Source organism: Acipenser ruthenus, chromosome 4, assembly GCF_902713425.1.
Source record: "Acipenser ruthenus chromosome 4, fAciRut3.2 maternal haplotype, whole genome shotgun sequence".
Classification (NCBI taxonomy): domain Eukaryota; kingdom Metazoa; phylum Chordata; class Actinopteri; order Acipenseriformes; family Acipenseridae; genus Acipenser; species Acipenser ruthenus.
The window spans coordinates 73202432-73224155 of record NC_081192.1 but is presented as its reverse complement, the minus strand read 5'-3'; the positions used below and the strand labels follow the sequence as shown (position 1 = coordinate 73224155).

Below are 21724 nucleotides of genomic sequence, written 5' to 3'. Positions count from 1 at the left end.
TGTGAAGATAGTGAGCAAAATGGATGCAGCAAAGTACAGAGAAATCCTGGAGGAAAACCTGCTGAAGTCTGCAAGAGACCTGGGACTTGGGACAAGATTCATCTTCCAGCAGGACAATGAACCCAAACATATAGCTAAAGCCACACTGGAGTGGCATAAAAACAAAAAGGTCAATGTCCTGGAGTGGCCCCGTCAAAGCCTCAATCCAATTGAGAATATGTGGAAAGAGTTGAAAATTGCTGTTCACCAAAGGTCCCCATCCAACTTGACGGAGCAATTTTGCAAAGAAGAATGGGCAAAAATTGCAGTGTCCAGATGTGAAAACCTGCCAAAGGTGCCTCTACCAAATATTGACTCAAGTGGGTGAATACTTATGCAATCAATTATTTTCTGTTTTGCATTTGTAATTAATTTAGAACAATTTGTAGATTTTATTTTTCACTTTGACATTATGGACTTTTTTTGTGTTGATCAGTGGCAAAAACTCCTAATTAAATCCATTTTGATTCCATGTTGTAACACAAAAAAATGTGGAAACGTCCAAGGGGGGTGAATACTTTTGAGAGCCACTGTATATATAATTAGGGTAAATAATTAATCGAATCTGCATGCTGCAAATGTACCAACATGCTTATAATAAAATTACCCACACTGATGTCATGAGCAAACTTGTGCTTGCTTCTATTTTAATAATAACATGAAGTATTCAATGGCCTGTTTGTGAACAGCGTAAGAATCAAACATCAGCATCCGCAGAATAGAGGAGATATTACCAAACCCAGTAATAACCTCCTCCCCATTCCCCCTGTTGTCTCTGGGCTGTGTGATTGCACTGCTCCCTGCTCATCCCTCCTCCTCTCTCATACTGCAATGTAGGTCACCCTTCCCCCTCTCAGACAGTGCCCCAGATTCCAGCTGGAAGGCGTGACATCAGTGCCTGTGTGAGGAGAGAGCTGAGAGGGCCCTCACGCTGACACTTTCCGTTGGCCCTTGCAAATGCAAATCGCTCCATGGGTTAATGCAGCGCCATAATAGAGTCCACTAATCTGTTTTCTAATAGTGTAGTTAAATGGCTTCAGAGCCCCCCAGCCTCTCTGTCATGGCTTGTTAAAAAACCCTCTCCTCATATCCCCTACCCGCCCACCCTGAAAACACTGCACTCAGACACAAGGAACAGCTGGCCCCTTTCTGCACTGCTCCAGCTACTGTTTAAGAGTCTTTGTTCTGCGAGAGAATGGGGCAGCTTTGGAATGTGGCTACAACCAATTGCATACCACCAAGCATCAGTGGCTTGGTAAGAAATACATTGACTAGCCTGCAGGCATAGGAGCCACAGGTTGCCATTCCAGCAATGCAAAAAGTAAAGGGATGTTTCCATCTATGTCAGATCCTCAGAATGGAGTAAGGGTTGCTGGGCTGCAGTTTCCAGTGCTAATCTGCACTGTTACTAAGGAAAGCTCCAATAATCTTGTTCTAGGTGCTGCAGTAGGTGGTGGTGTGCAGAGCTCCTCTTTGTGGCTTTTTGTGGTACTGTACATCACACTGAGTGGGACTGGCTTCAGGAGACTACAATGATGTTCTAGCCACTTTCTTTCTTTCTTTCTTTCTTTCTTTCTTTCTTTCTTTCTTTCTTTCTTTCTATTTTCTATTGTAAAGCCCAGGTAAGCATGTTAAAGCACAGATACAGGGTTCTCCCCAGGCCTTTTTAGCTGGGAGGGCCGCCTGGCAAAGTGGCTGTCGCCGCCCGGCTGAAAAAACCTGATACGCTACTGTGCCTTTAACAATAAGGATTGATTTTCCTTCTAGTCGACCGTTGCTGCTTGAAAAAAAAAATCTTGGAACCACATGACAGCTGTGTTACGTTTTGACACAACATTTAACCAATCAGAGAGTTGAAGGGGCGGGTTTTCTGTGTTAAGCACTTCGAGAGGCTAAAACGTAAAAATGACAGCTAAAAAAATGACCAATTATTTTCAAAGCAAAAATAGTGACAATGAATGCAGGGGGTCAAAATAAGCCCGCGATCGACACAATCCACCGCCTAATACTATATTTGTGCCGGCTACTTTGTTAAAAAAATATTACGATTATTTTCAGGTTATTATCATTCAGTCAATTTTTTGTCGTATTATTGTACTGTAAGGTGATATATAGTACATAATAGCTATACATAAGCACACACACACACAAAAAAAGCATATTCCTTTTGTGGTGATATCGTAACAATATGTAACCAGGTGCTTGTGAGAGATATTGGGGGTTCATATATAGAGGCTGTATGCCTTTAAGAGGAAAGGCATGATGGGATATCAGCTGAACACTTGTCAGCTGACATACAAATGCTTAAGTGCAGAGTTGCTGGATTATTACACTCCGGTTTCATGCAACAGTTATGATGGTGACCAAATGTGTGTGAGTACTGATGTGCTAAAAAAAAAAAATGGTTAAAATGAACAGTTGCATTAAAAAAAATGTAGAATAGCGGAAAAAAAAAATGGACGTGCACTAACAAAATGCCCTGAAAACTTAACATAAAGAAAACAATTTAAATGAAGGAATAAGCTCAATAATTAAGCTAAAATAGAAGTGCAAAGGTTACCAGTTTTTTTTTTTGTGAACTCCAATAAACCTACGTTATCTTTCCCCAGTCAAATCATAGAGTGTCTGAATAAGCACGGTAATTTACCATAATAAAAAAACAGTAATGAAAAAGAAAATGTAGAACATAAAAAAGTGCAACCTGATATAGTCAACGAAAAACAACACATTATTCAAATTCTTTGTCGTATTATATATTTAAGGTAAGGCAAGTTTATTTTTCTGTTAAAAGTGCTCCCGGCTATAATGTTCGCCCGGCTGTACAGAATTCCTGGGGAGAACCCTGAGATGGGTTCGGATCATCAAAATTACTGTGCAAATGTACCGTTTAACAAAGAACCCCTGCTCTGTGTCTTCGCTCTCTATCTCTATCACCTTCCTTTCCCAAAAAGCCCCTCCTCCCTCACTCCTCCACTGCCCTCTCTCTTGCAGTGCCCCTCCAGGCCCCCCAGTGGCAGTGTGACTCACGAGCGCTTGCGTAGTTTGCAGTTCTCTGTCTTGAGCAGGTGCAGCTTCTTGGCGAAGAAGACAGTGATCATGAAGAGCAGCAGCACCATGACAGCAGCAGCTCCAATCGCGATGCACATCACCTGGAACTCAGTGATCACAGACTCGCAGCGAGCCCCCTTGTGCCAGATATAGTCCTGCGTGTTACATCTGTGATACATAGCAATGAGAGAGAGGGGGGGGGGGGGGGAGACACAGAATCAGTTAACACATGTTAAACCATCTTTCCTAATTAAAAGACAATTAACTGTAATATATTTTGACCGGGGCTAAGGGAATAATTAACAGCAGAGGACAGTTTAGACTGAATGCTTACTGTGGGTATAACCCAGGGCCAATCAAATTTACTCCACTGAAATTAAAATCCAACATTTGATCCACCATGGTTTAGATCAATATTAGACCCAAACTAGGCAGTGGAGTCCAAAAGATTTTCCTGCAGCAATTGTTAACCATCTACACTGACAAGCCAAAAAAATACACACACACACACTCACACAGTCAGTAATGTTAAAACTAACTCAGATTAGACTACTTTCCTCATACTACGAGTGTTCTACATGGTTCCAGACAAATGTGGTATTTGCTTACTGTAAATTACTTATAATACAAATTTTACAGAAATTTCCTGTTTGTGCAAACTATTTTGGAGCCCTCCTAGGCCCTACTAGGTGAGACAGCTTGAGTGTAAAAGATATTGGAAAATGTATTAACTTGCATCCAGATTAGTGCTTCTGTTCTGTATTTTAGTGCTGTTTTGGGACTAGAGATTCTATGATGCATTTCAAGTTGCCATAGTGCTCACACATCAACGCCATTTCTATGAAGCATCGTAAAAACATGTACAAGTGTTGGTGTTGAAAGCGGTGGATAATGCACTGCCGTACAGAAAAAGAAAGATGCTGCTACAGATTTCAACATTCCCTCAAATACTTTGTCTACCTACCATTGTAATTTTGTGTTCAGTTCTGGCTGGATTTACCCCAGTCAGAGCAGCGAGAGGTTGCAAGCATCCGAATCCACCAGGTTAAAGCACATCAACAACGTCAATAAATAGAGGCTGACGCAATAATTTAAAAAAATGCCAAAACATAAATGTATTATTATTATTATTATTATTATTATTATTATTATTATTATTATTATTATTATTATTATTATTATTATTATTATTATTATTATTGGCGGCAGCAGTGTGGAGTAGTGGTTAGGGCTCTGGACTCTTGACCGGAGGGTTGTGGGTTCAATCCCAGGTGGGGGACACTGCTGCTGTACCCTTGAGCAAGGTACTTTACCTAAATTGCTCCAGTAAAAACACAACTGTATAAATTGGTAATTTTATGTAAAAATAATGTGATATCTTGTAACAATTGTAAGTCGGCCTGGATAAGGGTGTCTGCTAAGAAAATAATAATAATATTATTATTATTGTTGTTGAACTCAATATAAAAGTATGCAATACGTACAACACAATATGGCTACTTAAATTAATTTGCCAAAAATTAAATCCCCGGAGTGTACCTAAATTAGCTAGCTGCTTTAAAAAAAATAACAATACTAAGAGTGAGAGGATGTCTATTTAAAGAATCATTTAAATAGCCTATACTTAAATGGTTTAATTAGTCTTATCAATTATTTAACAATCATGGGGTTTCCATGCGAGAAATGTCTCGTGTAAAATGCTTTTTTGGGTTTCCGTTCGCTTGTTTATTTTACTCGAGTAAACCGGGCTTTTCACAATGTGACCTAGCAGGGTTGTCCCACCCACCTATCATGACTATAGAACCACTTCTTCTTGAGACACAGACAGTTTGGGACTGGGATAGTGACATGGTGGGCGAGCAAGGCAATGACCCCATTTTTCAATCGTTGAAGGAATGGGTCCTGTCAGCGAAGGGTAAGATGGTAGATAACTTGAACCCAATCACTTATCCGTATTACTCCATAAGGAGTCAGTTGCTGTATCGGGTATCCCGAACGTCGGGCCCAGGGCAGGTGATCTATCAGTTGCTGGTTTCTCAGTCTTTGGACAAAGGTGCTCTGGCTGTTTGATGGCATTCCTTATGTGGGGCACCTCGGCTGTGAAAAGACTGAGGATCCTGGCCAGATTTTCTCTATGCTGTATTATGTTCTCTTGCTTTATTACTGTGCTTTTAATACGATAAACTTTTAAAATGACACTTCTGTTTTAACTCTATCAACTTCCAATGACATCATCTGAGTACAAGTGCCTGTACAACATTAGGAGTATGAGTAATGGGTCCTCTGCAAGTTGTAAGTGGAAAGCCGTACAGTATATAATTGGATTGGAAAAGTGCACTTTCTTGTACAATTTTTTTAATTATATGAAGATAATTGAGATTTGATTTAACACCATGTAACACAAAATGATACTGCAACAGTTTACTGGAAGCCATAATAGTATTTCACATAAAAATTCACATAAAAATTTCACATTTTTAAATTGTTGTCAGTTTTTCGTTAAGTATATGGAAAACTATGAAGCGGTATGTAATTCAATATGTTAATGTAACATTATTCAGCAGGTTTCATTCTACTTTATGAAGCAAAATCAGTTAATTTTATAGGGTGATGCAAAACCTTTGGTCATTGCTGTATACAGTATTCACAAACAGTTAGGCCACGTTGATAGTAAATTGTACACATGCATACTTTACCACTTTACTGTGTATGGGTGTCACAAAGACGGCCAGAGTGGGTGGCGTCAGACCAGAAAAGGAATACACAAACAGAGACGGTGGTGATGATGAGCTGAGTGCAATGGCTGCACTCAGCGTTTATTTAACAAATAAAAGGGTTGTAAACAGCACAAAACAGGACACGGCACTGGTAGCCAAAAGAAACATATAAACAAAACGGACTAAACACTTAACAAACGGTGCACGGAGACAAACAAACACGGTGAGTACAAACAACTATTATATTTACTATCTTACTTCACTTTACTTTTACTCCTCTCTCTCTCACCCGTTCTCCTCTTCCGAACACCCAACCCTGACTGAATGAAATGTGCGTCTATATATACTGTTGTGCTGGGATTCAATTACTAATTAATTATTCACTTGAATCCCAGCACGTGAATTAATTCTGTGCAACCCCGTGCTCGCATATTATATTTTAAATGCACGTGCGTGATGTGCAATCCCGTGCCTAAATACAAATATACAATTTAAACACACAACACAGACCTGTTTATATCCCGTGTACCAATCTATACACCAACATTGAAATACGCACGCATACATACAACATAGAACACACAAATGCACACAGGGGCGGGGCACTTTGCCACAATGGGCCATTCAGAAATAACTCACCTCAATATTTCAAAATGTTTTAGGTCAAATAATGATTTTTTACTTCAAACCTATGGCAATAGAAGTGAGAAAAAGTCAGTGCTGGAACGGGTCCCAGAGCAGAGCAGACTGTCTTTGCCTGGATGGTGGCATTTGGCAGCAGCCTGAGCTGTGTGTGGGGTTAACCTCGCGGTGAGATTATCATCTATGTCTGGATACGTTGTGAAAACAGATGGTCCCATGAGAGCAGCGGAGAGACAGGAAGCACGAGGAGACGTGAGGCGATTGAGCAGGATAGTGACACACAGAGACACACACACTGCTACAGGGAGCAACACAACTACACAAAGCTACTCACAGGCACACAAAGATACACACTGCTACACAGAGACACACAACAACACAAAGAGACACTCTGCTATTGAGAAACGCAGAGACAGACAGACACACAAAGACACTCTGCTATTGAGACACACAGGGACACAAAGAGACACTCTGCTATTGAGACACAGAGACACTCTGCTATTGAGAGACAGAGACACACAGAGACAATCTGCTATTGAGACACAGAGGGACACAAAGAGACACTCTGCTATTGAGACACTCAGGGACACTAGGTTGACCAGATTTCCAAAGCTCAGAACCAGGACACGGATTAAAAATACATCTTTTTTTTTTTTTTTTTAAGAATGCTTCTTTGAACATAGTTTTTTTTTTTTATCACCATTACTGTTTTCATATTAAACCAACAAAAAAACAATTAACCTCTGACTGCTGTGCAAACCACTGCACCTTCCCTTTTCAATTCGTGGGCACGTTTAATTATGTGTTGTAACCATGCATTGCATTGCTATTTTTACCCTATCATTTTGTATACTTTTCATTTTGTATAGTAACTCATATGAAAACAAATTCTAGTACATATTACTTTACACATTGTAGCTGAGCATGAGCCTTGCCTGTAAATAAAGTGCGGGTGTTTATATGTGTTTTGGTGGTGGTTGGCAGGGATTGGGTTAATTCCTATCCCTGCCATATACATGTAAGAATGTGGCTGTTCCCAAATTGGATAATTGGTGCTAATTGGGAACAGTCACATAATATAAAAAGAGAACCTGAAGCTCCATTAAGGAGAGAATACCAGGGAGCTGGGAACAGAGAGAAGGTCTGGTGTTTGAATGCTATACTTGAATAAGTGTAGGGTTTTTGCGACCGGTAAACAGCTTAGCTGTGTAGCATAGTTTAGAACTGAAAAGTTTAAGTTGACACTCCTGGAAGGAGTTAGGTTTTGGTTTTGTTTATTTTGGTTTTGTGTTTAAAATAAACATACAGACCTACCCTGTTAAAAATCCTACCCTGCTTGTGGAGTGCTGTTCCTTTTATAAAAAGACAAGTTAAGAAGGTCCTGCATGTGGCAAGCTCACCCTGGTTTGTAACATTATACTAATGCACAATGAAAACATAAGTCTAGGTTTTATATCAATAGCTCATTGGGCAATTGATAATAATGTTATTTACATTTTAAATAATGAGCAGATAGGTTTGTTAGTTGTTTAAGTAGTATTGTTCCTTGGGATAACAAAATACTGAGCTCAGGTCATGTTACTTCATAAAAAAACACCAGGTGCTCAGTGTTTGTTATTTCAATTGAGTTAAAATTGCCAAAATGAGTTGATTAAGAATCTGTATGAATAGCCATTCGAAAGACATGATTTTAATTAACGCAAGAACAGCGAAAGATACGACCATGCCCCGCTTGAGTAATGAAGATCGCCTGGTTGCTATCGGCATGATTGAAGGCGGTATGTCTGTGAGAGAGGTTGCCAGGAGAATGAGATGTTCTGCTTCAGCAATCAGCAGACTAGTCCGGATAGGCCACTTCCTGGAAGGCAGAGGGTCACAACATCGGCCCAGGACCGTCGCATCCGACTGATCCATCTGCGTAATCGTTTTTAGACTGCAGTGGCTACAGCATGAGAAATTCCAGGAATAACCCGCACATCAGCAGAATGACTGTATCTTGCCGTCAGCATGAAAATGATTTGCATGCTCGGAGGTCGTTCACGGGTAACATGTTGACACCTGAGAGACAAAATCGTTGTCTTCTGTGGGCCAGAGAACATCTGAGGTGGCGGCAGAGAGAGTGGTGGAGGGTTTTATTCATCGATGAATGCCCTTTTGCCTTTGACAGACCTGACAGAAGACAACGTGTGTGGAGACGTTGTGGTGAGCGTTATGCTGACTGTTGCATTGTTCAAGCCAACCGGTGGGGAGGTGGAAGTGTGATGATGTGGGGAGGAATCTCCTTTAACACAAGAATGGCTTTGTTGCAGATTGAGGGCAACCTTACTGCTCAGCGACACATTGACAAAGTCCTTGAGGCAACAGTTTTCCGCTCCTGCAAGCCAATCCGGAAGTGTTGATTTTCCAGCAGGACAATGCAAGACCATACAGTGCTAAGATTACAATTGCACAACTTCAAGAAAACAATGTCGAGGTCTTGCCGTGGCCAGCTTTTTCTCCTGACTTGAGTCCAACAGAACATCTGTGGGACCAAATCGTCAGTGCCATCCACAGGAGACAACCGCAACCAGCCAACCTTCATCAGCTGGCTGCAGCTGCACAGGAAGAGTGGCGGAACATCCCACAGCAGTCTATCCAGAGGCTGATCAGGTCTATGCGTCAACGCTGCCAGGATTGTATTAATACTCAGGGAGGTCATACCCGATACTAACTTTGTAATGTTTTCATTTTAACAGTGTGTCACATTTCATACTGAAAATGTGTCATGATTGGTTACCGTAGTACTTTTCAAAACAGTGGACTTTTTGGTCACTGTTAAGTTCTTCTGTTGCAAGTGGAGTTGGCATGTTAATCACTGTGGCTTCAGTCCTGGTGCAAACACAGTAAAACCTTTCATCTCAACTTGTGAATCATTTTAGATGCACAGTCCATTGACCTAAAATTCTGGTTGCGTTTTACAACATGAAACTGGAATTCTTTCTGTAGATCACTTCTAAAAATACATGTTTACGTTTTGGCAAGTCTGTTTTTCTTGTTTCCTGTTTGGTTTCCATTCCACTATGGTGATTTTATTAATTGTAATCTAGTGTTTCGAGTTGTTGCAAATGCCGTGCTCCTCCAGCTCATAAGCAAATGGAATCTATCCCGCCTTTCAATTACATTATCTTTCATTGTAAGTCATATTTTAAAAAATGGCCAGAATTACTTAACAAATGGTACTATCGTATTCAAGAATAGTAACTTTAACTGTATTTAAGGCACTCTGTGCAGATGTCATATTCTTGAAGACGCTAGTACCTTTTTTTTTAAAGCCCTGGAACCATATTGTACTGTGATTGGTGATTGTTTGTGTAAATTATGTAAGCAGTGCTATCTGGCGCGTTTGGAAAGCGAGACTTTTAAGGTTTTGGGAAGAAATATTGGGACATCGGGGCAGTTGATGGGGAAACAGGGACGGTCCCAATCAAACCGGACGTCTGGTCACCCTCTGTTACACAGACACACAGCTCGACACAGAGACACAAATACACTGTGATACACTGCTTCATATAGAGACACACAGACATACACAAAGAGCCGCAGAAACACCTTCCTACACATCTGGGGGTCAACACAGACATTGAGAAAAGGGCTCAATGACTTCCTCTCATAGACAGACACAGGCGAGCTTGTGTCATGTCCGAAATCCAAAATTGTGTTATGTCTATATTACGGTTAACAGTAAAATATCTTAGTATTGCACAACACAGTCATCTGTTTCTGTTTATATGAAGTGCTTTTAGAACAGAGAATGGTCATTCTGCCTTGCTTAACAACCGGAAAAAAAAAAGGCTTGTGGAGTTTTAATACCAGCTGGTGTAGAACGTTTGATGTGGCAGCTGAGGGACAGAGCAACAAAACATGTTTCACTCTCAAAGAGAAAACACGTTACACTTGAGACATGCCTGTACTGGAGTAATATTGTGTCACCATGTATAATAATATGAATGAAGCATTTTGCTCTTGTGTATGTCTTTGGTACAGACCTATTCTATATTAAAAGCTACAATCTCCCCCTCATATGTTTTCCCTTCCATAGAAGTTATCCAGCTGCAGTGTGAGGTATCTCATATTCCCTTACAAAGTGCCAGTAGCCAGGGTTTCTATTCATTTATTCCACAAATTGGAAACTGGAGAGATCCCACCGGGCCCCCAGTCTCTTTCCCAGCAAGGACACACTGCGTCAGGAAAAGCACGCTGGAAGACACACAGCTGCCACACAGCATGGAAGAACACTGAACTCACACGCCCAGATGACTCTTCAGAGCAGACAATCAAAAACATATTTCACAAGGAGTTCTGTGCCCAGGGTTCCCCAGCTCAGCTCCACACAGTCAAATATTAGAAAATTGAAGCATAATTAACACACATTATCCTGCTTTACTAGCTATTGTTACACAGCAGTATGTGCCCAGCCTATTAGCCCTCCACTGGCACATCCGACCTGTGAGGGTTCGGTACTGTACGGGTACGGGTGGTTCTCCACTGGCTATTTGTCGAGCCGAGTGAGAACCAAACCGTGAAACACTGGCCTCACAAGACATCTGAATCTAGCTGCGAGCCGAGCCGGACCAGTGGTGGGGATTTTTAATCATTAAGTTGCATCAGTCAGTCAACTCCAGAAAGACAAACAACAAACAACATGGTGGGCAGCGAGTGTGATGAGAGAAAAGTACAGCCTTGGGACGCTGAGGAAGTGCAGGCTCGAGTTTCTCTGTGGGCAGAGAGAAGTGTTCAGGAAGATCTGGCATCAGCAATGAGAAAGTTTATGCCCACATTTCTGACGATTTGAAGCAAATAGACATAAACCACGGGTACGGTACACATAACTCACACACTCAAAAAACACAAAATTCTACACAAACAAAAAACAACTCTAGAAAAAACAATGGGAAATCTTTGGCAAATCATATCTTTAAAACCTTCTTTTTCCCCTTGAACAGAACTAATTGAACTTGATTAAGTCATATAATTACTCAAATTTGTAGACAATAAAGAAATTCCTAAATATATATACAAAATATAGCGATACAAGATACAACTGTACCATTGGTCTATTAATTTTTTAACACCATTTGTTTGCGCATCTTTTGGCAAACTGAGTTAATTAATAACAACTGTCTTTAGTTGCATGTGACATCAGTAGCATGGCTTGGCTCTGCAGTGGGGAAAAAAAAACAGGTCTCCTTAACAACACCGTGAGGGCTCAGTATGGGCCCTGTGCAGTTCATGCTTAAGAATTGAATTTTAAAAAAAAAAATGTAAAAGAGAATCCATAATGTAAATGCAGTGGCATCCAACAAGCTCTGGGTGATTTTTGGATTGGTTTTAAGGAAACAGCAAGTAATGGAGTAATCTCTCTCTCTCTCTCTCTCTCTCTCTCTCTCTCTCTCTCTCTCTCTCTCCCTCTCTCTCTCTCTCTCTCATTTGATTAGTCTGTGCAGCTCTAACAGACACCAGAGCCAGACTACTTCAGAGTATTCTCAGGGAGGACAGATTTCTGCCTTGATCTTTTTTTATCTTGAATTACCTGTTGCAGCTTCTCTGTAGTAATTAATTCTACATGGGCTTCATTTACTCAGTTGCGGCTCCATTTTTAATTTCCAGTGTTACAGTTCCTGCTTCACAGCGCGAAGGCTTTTGGCAGTACAAGCAGTCTCATGTACAGTGCTGTTTATAGCTCTAAGATCTTGAGTTTTAAGAGCCAGAGAATTACAAATAATGTCTTCAGGGATTTTTTTAACAGGATCCTTTCTTTCGTTCTTTGAAAATGATCTTTTATCTTGAATATATTACATAGGTAATGATCCAACCAAGCTACCTCAATATAGGAGGAAGACTGGTAGACACGGCAGAAAGGGTGGAAGCCCAAGATTCTTGCACTCCAAATGCATTGCTTCTGTCGTCTTTTCAGCCCTAGCACAGCTTTAGTTGCATTGCCCCTTCCTTATGGAACTCTCTGCTTCAGTTTCTCAGTTTAAAACTTCTCTCAAAACGCACCTCTTTTTGTCTGTCTTCTCTTCTTAGGCTTCTTAGGTTTTGAAATATGAACTGAGATGTTTTATGTTTTTATGCGTACACTGTTTATCAATGTATATGGAAAATTCAGCTTTTATCATGTTTGTATTTAATTATATAATGTTTATAAATGAATTTGCGTCTTGGACATTTTGATTGTACAGCGCATTGGGACACTTCAGTCTGAATGGCGCTATATTTAAATTAAAGTTATTTAAATATTATTATTATTCCTACTGTTACGAGGGAGATTGTAATCATAGTCTGCAGGAAGCTTGAGGCTGACTGCAGGAAGCTCCACTCCTCAGCCATCAGATGATGATTTAGCAACATGAAGCAACATCATTATAAATACCTTTACTGAACATCTGGATTCCTAGGAACCTCTATTCAGTGGCTTCCTCTGTATTGCCTGCTCTCCATGGGGACTGTGACAGCTTTTCCTTTTTAACTGTAAAGATGTCAGGAGGGAGACGACACTTTTATTAAGCCATTCACATTTGCCTTGTTCTTCTGAGGACCATCAATTTGGAGATTTATTTGGGCAGTAACAGCCTTCTTTATTTTTTTCTTTAAGTGCAGGTTAAGCATGGAAAATATTAAGCAACGCTGTTTGCTCAATTTTATTAATGGAATGGGAAAAAGCTGTTCTGCAGACATCTAACGTTTATAGCTCCGCCGCTTTCCAAAACTCTAATCCAGAACTGATGTTCACTTCTACTTATTTCCAGCTTTCCACTGCTGTGCGGACTGCCTAATGCTTTCTCAGCAATCTGGTAATGAACCAGTGTAATGAAAATAGAAATTATGAAAAATAAATGGTAGGTATTTGTTAAAATATGTAATTAGATTTCCTAATTCTGTAAAAAATCATTTATTGATGTATTTCAAATTGTATTCGCTGGAGAAGTCGCATGAGCTACAAATGGCTCGTTTACAAAGGCATCCCAGGAGGATTTCAGGAGCAGAACTGCTTTGAATTGTGCTCCAGCAAGGGTAGAGGTTGACGTTGGAACATAAAACTGTTTTTCACCTTACTGGAAGCTTCAGTCCAGCTGCTGGTCCTCTTAGGACGAAGCTGCTGGACTCCTCCATTATCTGCTTCTGTAAGGATTTGATGGAAATGTATGCCAGCGTCCACAACATAGTATAGAGGAATTGACTGAAGATCAGGCCAGAGTCTCCAGACTCTCCAGACCAACATGCTTTTCGGAGCAGACAAATGCGATTTTATGATGCTCAACTGAGTCAGTTACTGCAGTGAATTCCTTCCACTTGCACAGGTATCAACTGCAGAGCAATCTCTTGTGTTTGGCAGTTACAGTCTACCAGACACCGAAACACTGGCCACCCGCTATCTTTCAGAAGGTAATGGTAAACTTTCAACCCTGATTGTTTAATTAAAATAGGGAAGATACACATGCATACAATTATTTGATATCAGCCATTACAGACCAGGTTTTATATTTACACTTTTTAAGACTTTTACAGCTTGTTCAAAATGCAGGCTCATATAACTCCTGTGTTGGCCTCATTGCACTGGCTTCCAATACATTTTAGAACTGATTTTAAATTCTTACTATTAACATCTAAAGCACTAACTGGCTTAGCACCAGAGTACCTAAGAGAGATTCTGTCCCCATATAGACCTCTGCACACTTTAAGGTCGGCTAACGCTGGACTTTTGTGCTTCCCAATGGTAAAATTGAAAAGGAGAGGAGAAAGTGCGTTTTGTTTTAATGCTCCCAAGCTATGGAACTCTTTGCCTTCCTCTATTAGAGATGCTGCTTCAGTCGGCATTTTTAAATCAATCAATCTAGATATAACGTTTCTGTTATCTATTTTTATCTGCTAACTTTATATTTTATTTGTTATTCGTATTTATTTTACGAATAACAAATAAAATCGTTATTTTGTCCTATCAAGATATTTGCTATTTAGTGTTATTGTCTTGTTTCTTGATTATGATATATACTGTCTGTAAAGCGCTTTGAGATACCATGGTATGAAAGGCACTATATAAATAAAATGAAATAAAATAATAAAAAAATAAAAATAAGACTCAGAATTACCAAAGTATCTTACAGATCCTTGTCATGCAGTCGACTAAAAATTAGTCAAAGGATGATAATGGGCAGGACCATGAAGAGACTGTAGCTGGCACTTAGTACAATGATCATTTAGGTAAAGGAACCTATACACTATATTATTCTCCAGGTAAACTATGGTGTTTCAGACACTACTGCAGAATACTGTAGCATTTTCTTTATGGGAAGATTTTTAAATATAGCATACAAGTGTAGCTAACAGATGTGCAGACAGTTTGAATACAACTATCCCTTACAGGGATGCAGGAGAAGATGAGGAGGCTGGGTTGCATTCCATTCCTTGGCAGTAACTGTGACTGTTCAGTGAGCTACCTCCTCCTACTCCTCCTCCTCCTCCTCTGCTCTCAATACACTCAGCTCCAGCACTTTGTTACAGAGTCACAGCCAGCCCCAGGACCTGCATCCCAGCAAAGCCCTGACAAGCCCCTCCTCTCTCCTCCAGCAGTGAGGTATCCACAGCTCATCTGCCTGTGCCAGCTTTCCCACTTGCACACTTAGAATACCAGTCAAACTGTACATTCCTACTGACAGCTCCCTGGTTCTGTTACCAGCCTACATGAAGACCAACTGCCATGAGGAGCGTCGGGTTAACATTAGCACAGTGTAGCTAGGATGTAGTGATACAGGCAAGCGGCAAGCCCTGTGTAAGAGACATAGGGCTAGATGCTCGATGCTATTTACACCAAGTCATCATTAGCGCAATTTTATTCTAAAATAAAAAATCACCAAATATGAATAACAAATAAGACTGTTTACAGTGCAAGTCCCTAAATTAAAACTGAGAGTTGTTTATTTCTAGTTTGGAAACTGTATTGGGTGCACTATTTCTTTCTGAAAAAATAGAGGTAATGATGATGTAAAGTAAATAGCTTGTAAAGTAATGTAAAGTAAATGAGAATCTAGCCAATATTGTTCTACTGTAGTTTAATTCACCCCAGTACTAAACCATAGCGTATGTCATATTACGTAACATATTAAGTCATTTCTATTCTGGGTCATGGCAAGTTTTAATGAGGACAGGAGGTCTATTCCTAGTAATCTACTTGAAAGGCAATTTGAGGTAACGGGGTGGCACTGGTGGCTTCTACTGTTGAATACAGGAAACTGCTATTGGTAATGGCAGAGAAAAAATGTAAGCCATTACATAAACATTTACTTCATTGCAAGTTATAAATGTAAACAGAGTGTTCATGGCACCCAGTCAAGTTTCCAAAACACTTCGGTTCGAATCACTTGAGCTGAAAATGTGTAAGCCATCAACCGTGAACTGAGAGGTAACGTTTCAATGATGGACGGAGTTGTCTTTGATCCTGGTTTTGCCCAAATATGTTCTTATGTTCTACTGCCTATTTAGGCTAGAAGAACAGCTGCTGGCAACTATGAGACTCCATTAATCACATGGCTGCTGCTCTGCAAATGATTGGCTGCAAGGTTGCGCGTTCCCAGTGGATATGAAATGCAATTAGAGCAGTACTCTATCTTCACTCGACAAGCAGCGCTTCACTAGGCTAAATGTTTGGCAAAAAAAACGTGTTTCAATAAATCTGACTGTGTGAACCAGACTTTAGACACGGGTCGTCTCAGCCAATCAGATACAGCAATAAACACACCTAAGCAAGGCTAACACAGACTTGGACGATGACCCAGTGCCTTTAATTGGCAATAATTTATTTTCAAGGTTTCATTAAACAAGTGAAAAGAGAAACGCAGTCAGAGGATTGATTGTATGACGGCTCTTTTGACACCGTCTTCTGTGCTCTGCTGAGCAGAAGTATCTCCCTAATTCTATAACAGATAAGCACTGCTCCTTTAATTGAACTGACATGAGCTCTCCAGGACAGCCCCTCTGGTATCTCGAGAAGCAGTTCACAATCACATAAACAGCAGTGTGACAATATTACAGTGCAGTCACTTCGCTAATAGAAAAGGAGTGCTGGAGGTTTGATCAGATGTGAAATGATGCAAAGGACCTTTATCACAAAACTATTTAAAGAAATGTTTTTCAAGGACTTTTTTTTAGGATGTGTACAAACATATATTAGGTTAAACATTAGTGAGAATAGGCTTCTTAACCTCATTAAAACAGTTGAAAATAAGGTTTTGCAAACTTAACTGAATTAATAAAAATGGTCTTTAAAAAAACTGTCCTCCATAAAACCTACTAATTCCAGTAAATCTCACCTAATATACCGGTATATTGCTATAACAACGTTGGTCTTAGATTTTTCATATATGAAAAACGTACACATTATATTAAAGGTGAATTAGACTTTTTTTTTAAATTTGGAATTGTCAGTTATTTTCTCATTTTCTCCCCCATTTTGGAAAGCTCAATTATTTTTTATTTCAAACCAGCTCACAGCTGCCACCCCTGCGCTAACTCAGGAGAGACGAAGACGGACACACTTGTCCTCCGAAACGTGTGCTGTCAGCCGTCTGCTTCTTTTCACTTTGCAGGCTCGTCATTATTTTTATTTATTTATTAGCAGACGCCCTTAACCAGGGCGACTTACAGTCGTAAACAAAAAATACATTTCAAGAATCACAGTACAGGTATTAATACAATTAAGAGCAAGATAAAATACAATGACTTCAGTTCTAGTAAGTACAAGTATATTACAAAATACGAATCAATATCAGAGCAGATAACAGTGTCAGTGATAGTTACATCAGGATATGATTAAATGCAAAATACTACAGATTGAATAACACCAGTGGCAGATTACAGTACAGTACTCTGTAAAGTACAGGATTAAATGCAGTAAAATAGGGAGCAGATAAGTGCAAGTAAAGCGCATTAAGGAAGAGTGATAAAGTGTCCAGAGGGAAAAGAGTTCTACAGGTGCTGTCTGAAGAGGTGAGTCTTGAGGAGGTGCCGGAAGGTGGTCAGGGACTGAGCAGTCCTGACATCTGTAGGAAGGTCATTCCACCACTGCGGGGCGAGGGTGGAGAAGAAGCGGGCTCTGGAGGCAGGGGAGCGTAGAGGAGGTACAGCCAGTCTTCTAGTGCAGGTGGAGCGGAGAGGTCGAGTGGGGGTGTAGGGAGAGATGAGGGTCTGGAGGTAGCTGGGTGCAAGGCTGGTCAAGGCATCTGTAGGCAAGTACAAGAGTCTTGAACTGGATGCGAGCAGTGATTGGGATGCAGCCACCTCAGAGCTACAGCGTCGGAGGACCATGCAGCTCCAGGCAACTTAGAGGCAGGTCCGCAGGTGCCCGGCCAGTCTACAGGGGTCACTGGTGCACGGTGAGCCGAGGACACCATGGTCGACCTACGCCCTCCCCATCCGGGTGGCACTTGGCCAACTGAGCGCTGCCCCCTGGGAACTCCCGTCCATGGTTGGCAGTGGAATAGCCTGGACTTGAGCCGGCGACCTTCAGGCTATAGGGGCACTCCATGCGGAGTGGCTTTACCGGATGCGCCACTCAGCAGCCCCCAGAATTTGATTTTTTAATGGTAATTTATTTGAAGCTGTTGGTGTAGGTGTAAGCTCCCTGGGCACGCCCTCCAGCCAATCAGCACCTTCAGATCATCTCAGCTCCGGGCAAGCCTTCCTGTTTACCATAGCAGCAGCGTTTCATTATTAGGCTCAGTTCTAATCAGACCTCCATATTTTTCTACTTGCCAAGCAATACCACAGTTCACAAAAAGGGAGAAAAACATGTGCAAGTAATCACAACTGGAAATGAGAAGCAGCACATAACTGTAATGCTCTGTGTGACAGCAGACGGCTGCAAACTGCCTCCATCTTTGTAAATGCATCTTTATTTGTTTTTTTTGAAGGTTGAAGGTGGGAAATTTGGACTGCGACTTAAATTTGAAGGAACACGGTAAGTCACCATTAAAAACACAACACACTGGCTTGCATACTCCAATGCGTCTAGTAAAGAAAATAAATGGAATACATTTCGAATGTTTTGTTTTTTTATTACGTTTTTTTTTTGGTGAAAAAAATGCAATTAGAAAAAAAAAAATGCATTCAAAATGTTTTTTTCTACAAGGACTCAAACTCCCAGAAGCAACTCAAGCGTGTCCTTGTGCTTTCCTTTGTTAGCTACAGTATATGTACTCCAAAGCTGAGTAGCTGCACGTGTAGTTTTATTTGATTACCCTGTACTATGTTGGCATCGCTTTTCCCATAGCTTCTTTAATTTGCTAAATACAATTTTTTAACCAATGAAGTTGCACCTCACTGTTGACCCACTACAATACTGGATACCATCAATTCAGCAACAGGAAATAATTTTAATCAAAAAACACATTTCCAGGCTAATGAGTTTCTTCAAACTCTTTAAAACCCAACTCTGCTTATTTTTTCAACTGCAGACTAATCAATTAGATTGTGGCATTGTCATCTCACTGCAGGGAAATAAACGACATGCATTCATATTGAAAGTAAATAATTATAATGGATTGCTATTTAAAAGTATCATACAACATTCTTATCTATTAAATTGGCTCTACTTTAAAACCTTTTTAGAAATCATTACCACTTCTTTCCGAGGTACGAAATCTAAAAATACTAAATCAAAGGCATAGCCAGCAACAACAGACAACAAAATATTCATTGTCTGTCTTAAAGGTACACAAGTGCAGACGCAGTATTAATTCTTTATTTTTTCTTTCTTTCTCTTTGTTTTGGGTCCTAAACTACAGCAAACAATTCACAGACGACACATATTTTCAAGTAGGTTTCACCATGAAAAGTTGATCTGTTGTCCTATAGCAAAACTCCTGGTGAATATAGAAATATACAACATAGCCAACAGCATCAATCTCTCACTCTCTCTTTACAGTGCCATTCCCCCAAAAAATGAACACCAATTCAATTTGAAACTAGAGAGCAATTCTTTGGTAACCACTGCTCTGTGAGTTCTTCTGTGAGTAACAGGTTCGCCAGGCTCGTCTGTGGGTGAGATTATAGCTTTCTAACCTCCTCTCACCAACAAGGTTCACAAATCAAAATGTGCTTTCTACCTCATTGGTGGCTGACAATCCAGTTTCCTTTCCCTAAACCTGCTTGGCGTTCAATGCTCCTGATGTTACAGTACCTAGAGCCGTAGAGGATTAGAAACATAATCTAGAGGTGCTGTTATAGCTCAGGAACCAGAGTTCAGTTATCTGATAACATTGTTAGGCCTTTATGTCTGATCTTTCACTAGGGGCTAATAAGAAACATGTCAAATAAAACCCCCATAATCAAAAAATGGGCCCTATTTTCGTATGTGACAAAATTGACTAAAGTTATGGGGGTTTTTTTAGGCAGGTGTAGTCAGGGCTGGTAGCCACGATTTTTGTAAATGACTAAGTGTTTAATTAGGGGTTTAAGCATCTAAATCACTTATGCTCGTCTAGATGACTAAATTCTCTCCAACAGGTAACATTGGAAAACCTTCCCGCAAGGCAAAGGATCAACAAATCCCGTGACCATGTGTGGCGGAGTGTCCCGCCCCTATTTATTATTATTTGTATTTTTGTTTGCGGCGCGGGTAAAAGCGCCGCGTCTTTTATTATTATTTAAAAACCCCGTGAGGATGCATGGCTGATCAGCTACTGATTACTTAAATAGCTGACAGTCATGCATCCTTACCAAACGCGTGCAGACTCTGGCCGGGGGATAATAAGATAATTACCAACTAGTTAATCCCTCGGCCAGAGTATATAAACCTGCAGCTCTCTGCACTTGATGTTGGGGTGTTGGAGTAGAGAGTACGGGGAGCGGAGAGAAGGATAATATTTAAAAAACAATTGCTAATACGTGCTGGATAATCCAGCACGGCACTTACTTGTTTGTTTATTTATTCGTTTGGCCCTCGTGCCCTTTTGTTTGTATTTTGTTTAAATATTTTGTTTGTTTGTTATTAAATACGCTGAGTGCTTTTGCACTCAGTTTCACCCGCCCATCCACTGTTTGGAGTCAGTTACTTCCTGGTCCGTGACGTCATCCACCACACCACTGCGAGCCAGACTGTCACATATGGTGTCCTGCGTGGGACAAAACAAACGCCTCCAATAGCCGGACCAGGAAAGAAAAGCTCGTTTTTTTGTTCGTTTTTTTTTTCTCCAAAGTGTTTTTGTGTGTTTTTGGGAAAAAAAAAAAAAAAAAAAAAAAAAAAAATATGGGAAGCAGCGGACGGAGGAAGCAGCAGCTACAGCAGCGTGGGGCCGGTCGCAGGTCCCACTGTAGCTCAACCATGCTGGACGTCTGCCCCACCTGCTTGAAAGGTGAGGAGTGGTGCTTCGCTGTTGGGGAGGTGGGTCACATAGCACCCGACCAACCCCCTCCATGGCAGGAGAAAGAGGAGCCAGAGCGTCCAGTGAGGGAGGACCTGCATCCTCCAAAGAGGACGAATGCACTCTCCTCTGAGGGAGTCTGGGACTGGCTGGTGGAGCCGGGGAGGGATTATGAGGAAGCCCTCCCTGCAGTGATCAACCTCCTGTGGGCAAGAGATGGGGAGCGCTGGGAGGCCTGGGAACAGCAACACCACCCAGCTTCCCTCCCAGACATCGCAGCCATGGTGTTCAACTACCTGGCTGCGGATATGGGAGAGACCCTGCTGCTGCCATCTCCAGCACAAAAGGGAGAGGAGCCATCGCTACCGTCTCCACCAGCAGAGGGAGAGGAGCCATCGCTGCCGTCTCCAGCGCCAGAGGGAGAGGAGCCATCGCTGCCGTCTCAAGCGCCAGAGGGAGAGGAGCCATCGCTGCCGTCTCCAGCGCCAGAGGGAGAGGAGCCATCGCTGCCGTCTCCAGCGCCAGAGGGAGAGGAGCCATCGCTACCGTCTCCAGCATCAGAGGGAGAGGAGCCATCGCTACCGTCTCCAGCATCAGAGGGAGAGGAGCCATCGCTGCCATCTCCAGCATCAGAGGGAGAGGAGCCATCGCTACCGTCTCCAGCATCAGAGGGAGAGGAGCCATCGCTACCGTCTCCACCAGCAGAGGGAGAATGCCTGCTGGTTTCGCCTCCACAGCCTGGGGAGGAGCCCGAACGTCCTACGCCCGAGTGGGAGGAGCCCGAACGTCCTACGCCCGAGTGGGAGGAGCCCGAACGTCCTACGCCCGAGTGGGAGGAGCCCGAACGTCCTACGCCCGAGTGGGAGGAGCCCGAACGTCCTA

At 41.5% G+C, this 21724-nt stretch overlaps 1 protein-coding gene across 7 annotated transcripts in view; it reads right to left on the bottom strand.

Moving 5' to 3' along the window:
* LOC117400600 (chondroitin sulfate proteoglycan 5-like) overlaps positions 1-21724 on the bottom strand; it is a 57936-nt gene that overhangs the window by 20909 nt on the left and 15303 nt on the right. For all 7 annotated transcript variants that reach the window (XR_009328524.1, XM_059022742.1, XM_059022741.1 and 4 more), the window contains exon 3: positions 3067-3255. Coding sequence is in view for 6 of the 7 variants with exons in the window: in XM_059022742.1 (XP_058878725.1) it covers positions 3067-3255 (189 nt within the window). In the remaining variant the exon portion in view is untranslated. The remainder of the gene's footprint in view (positions 1-3066; positions 3256-21724) is intronic.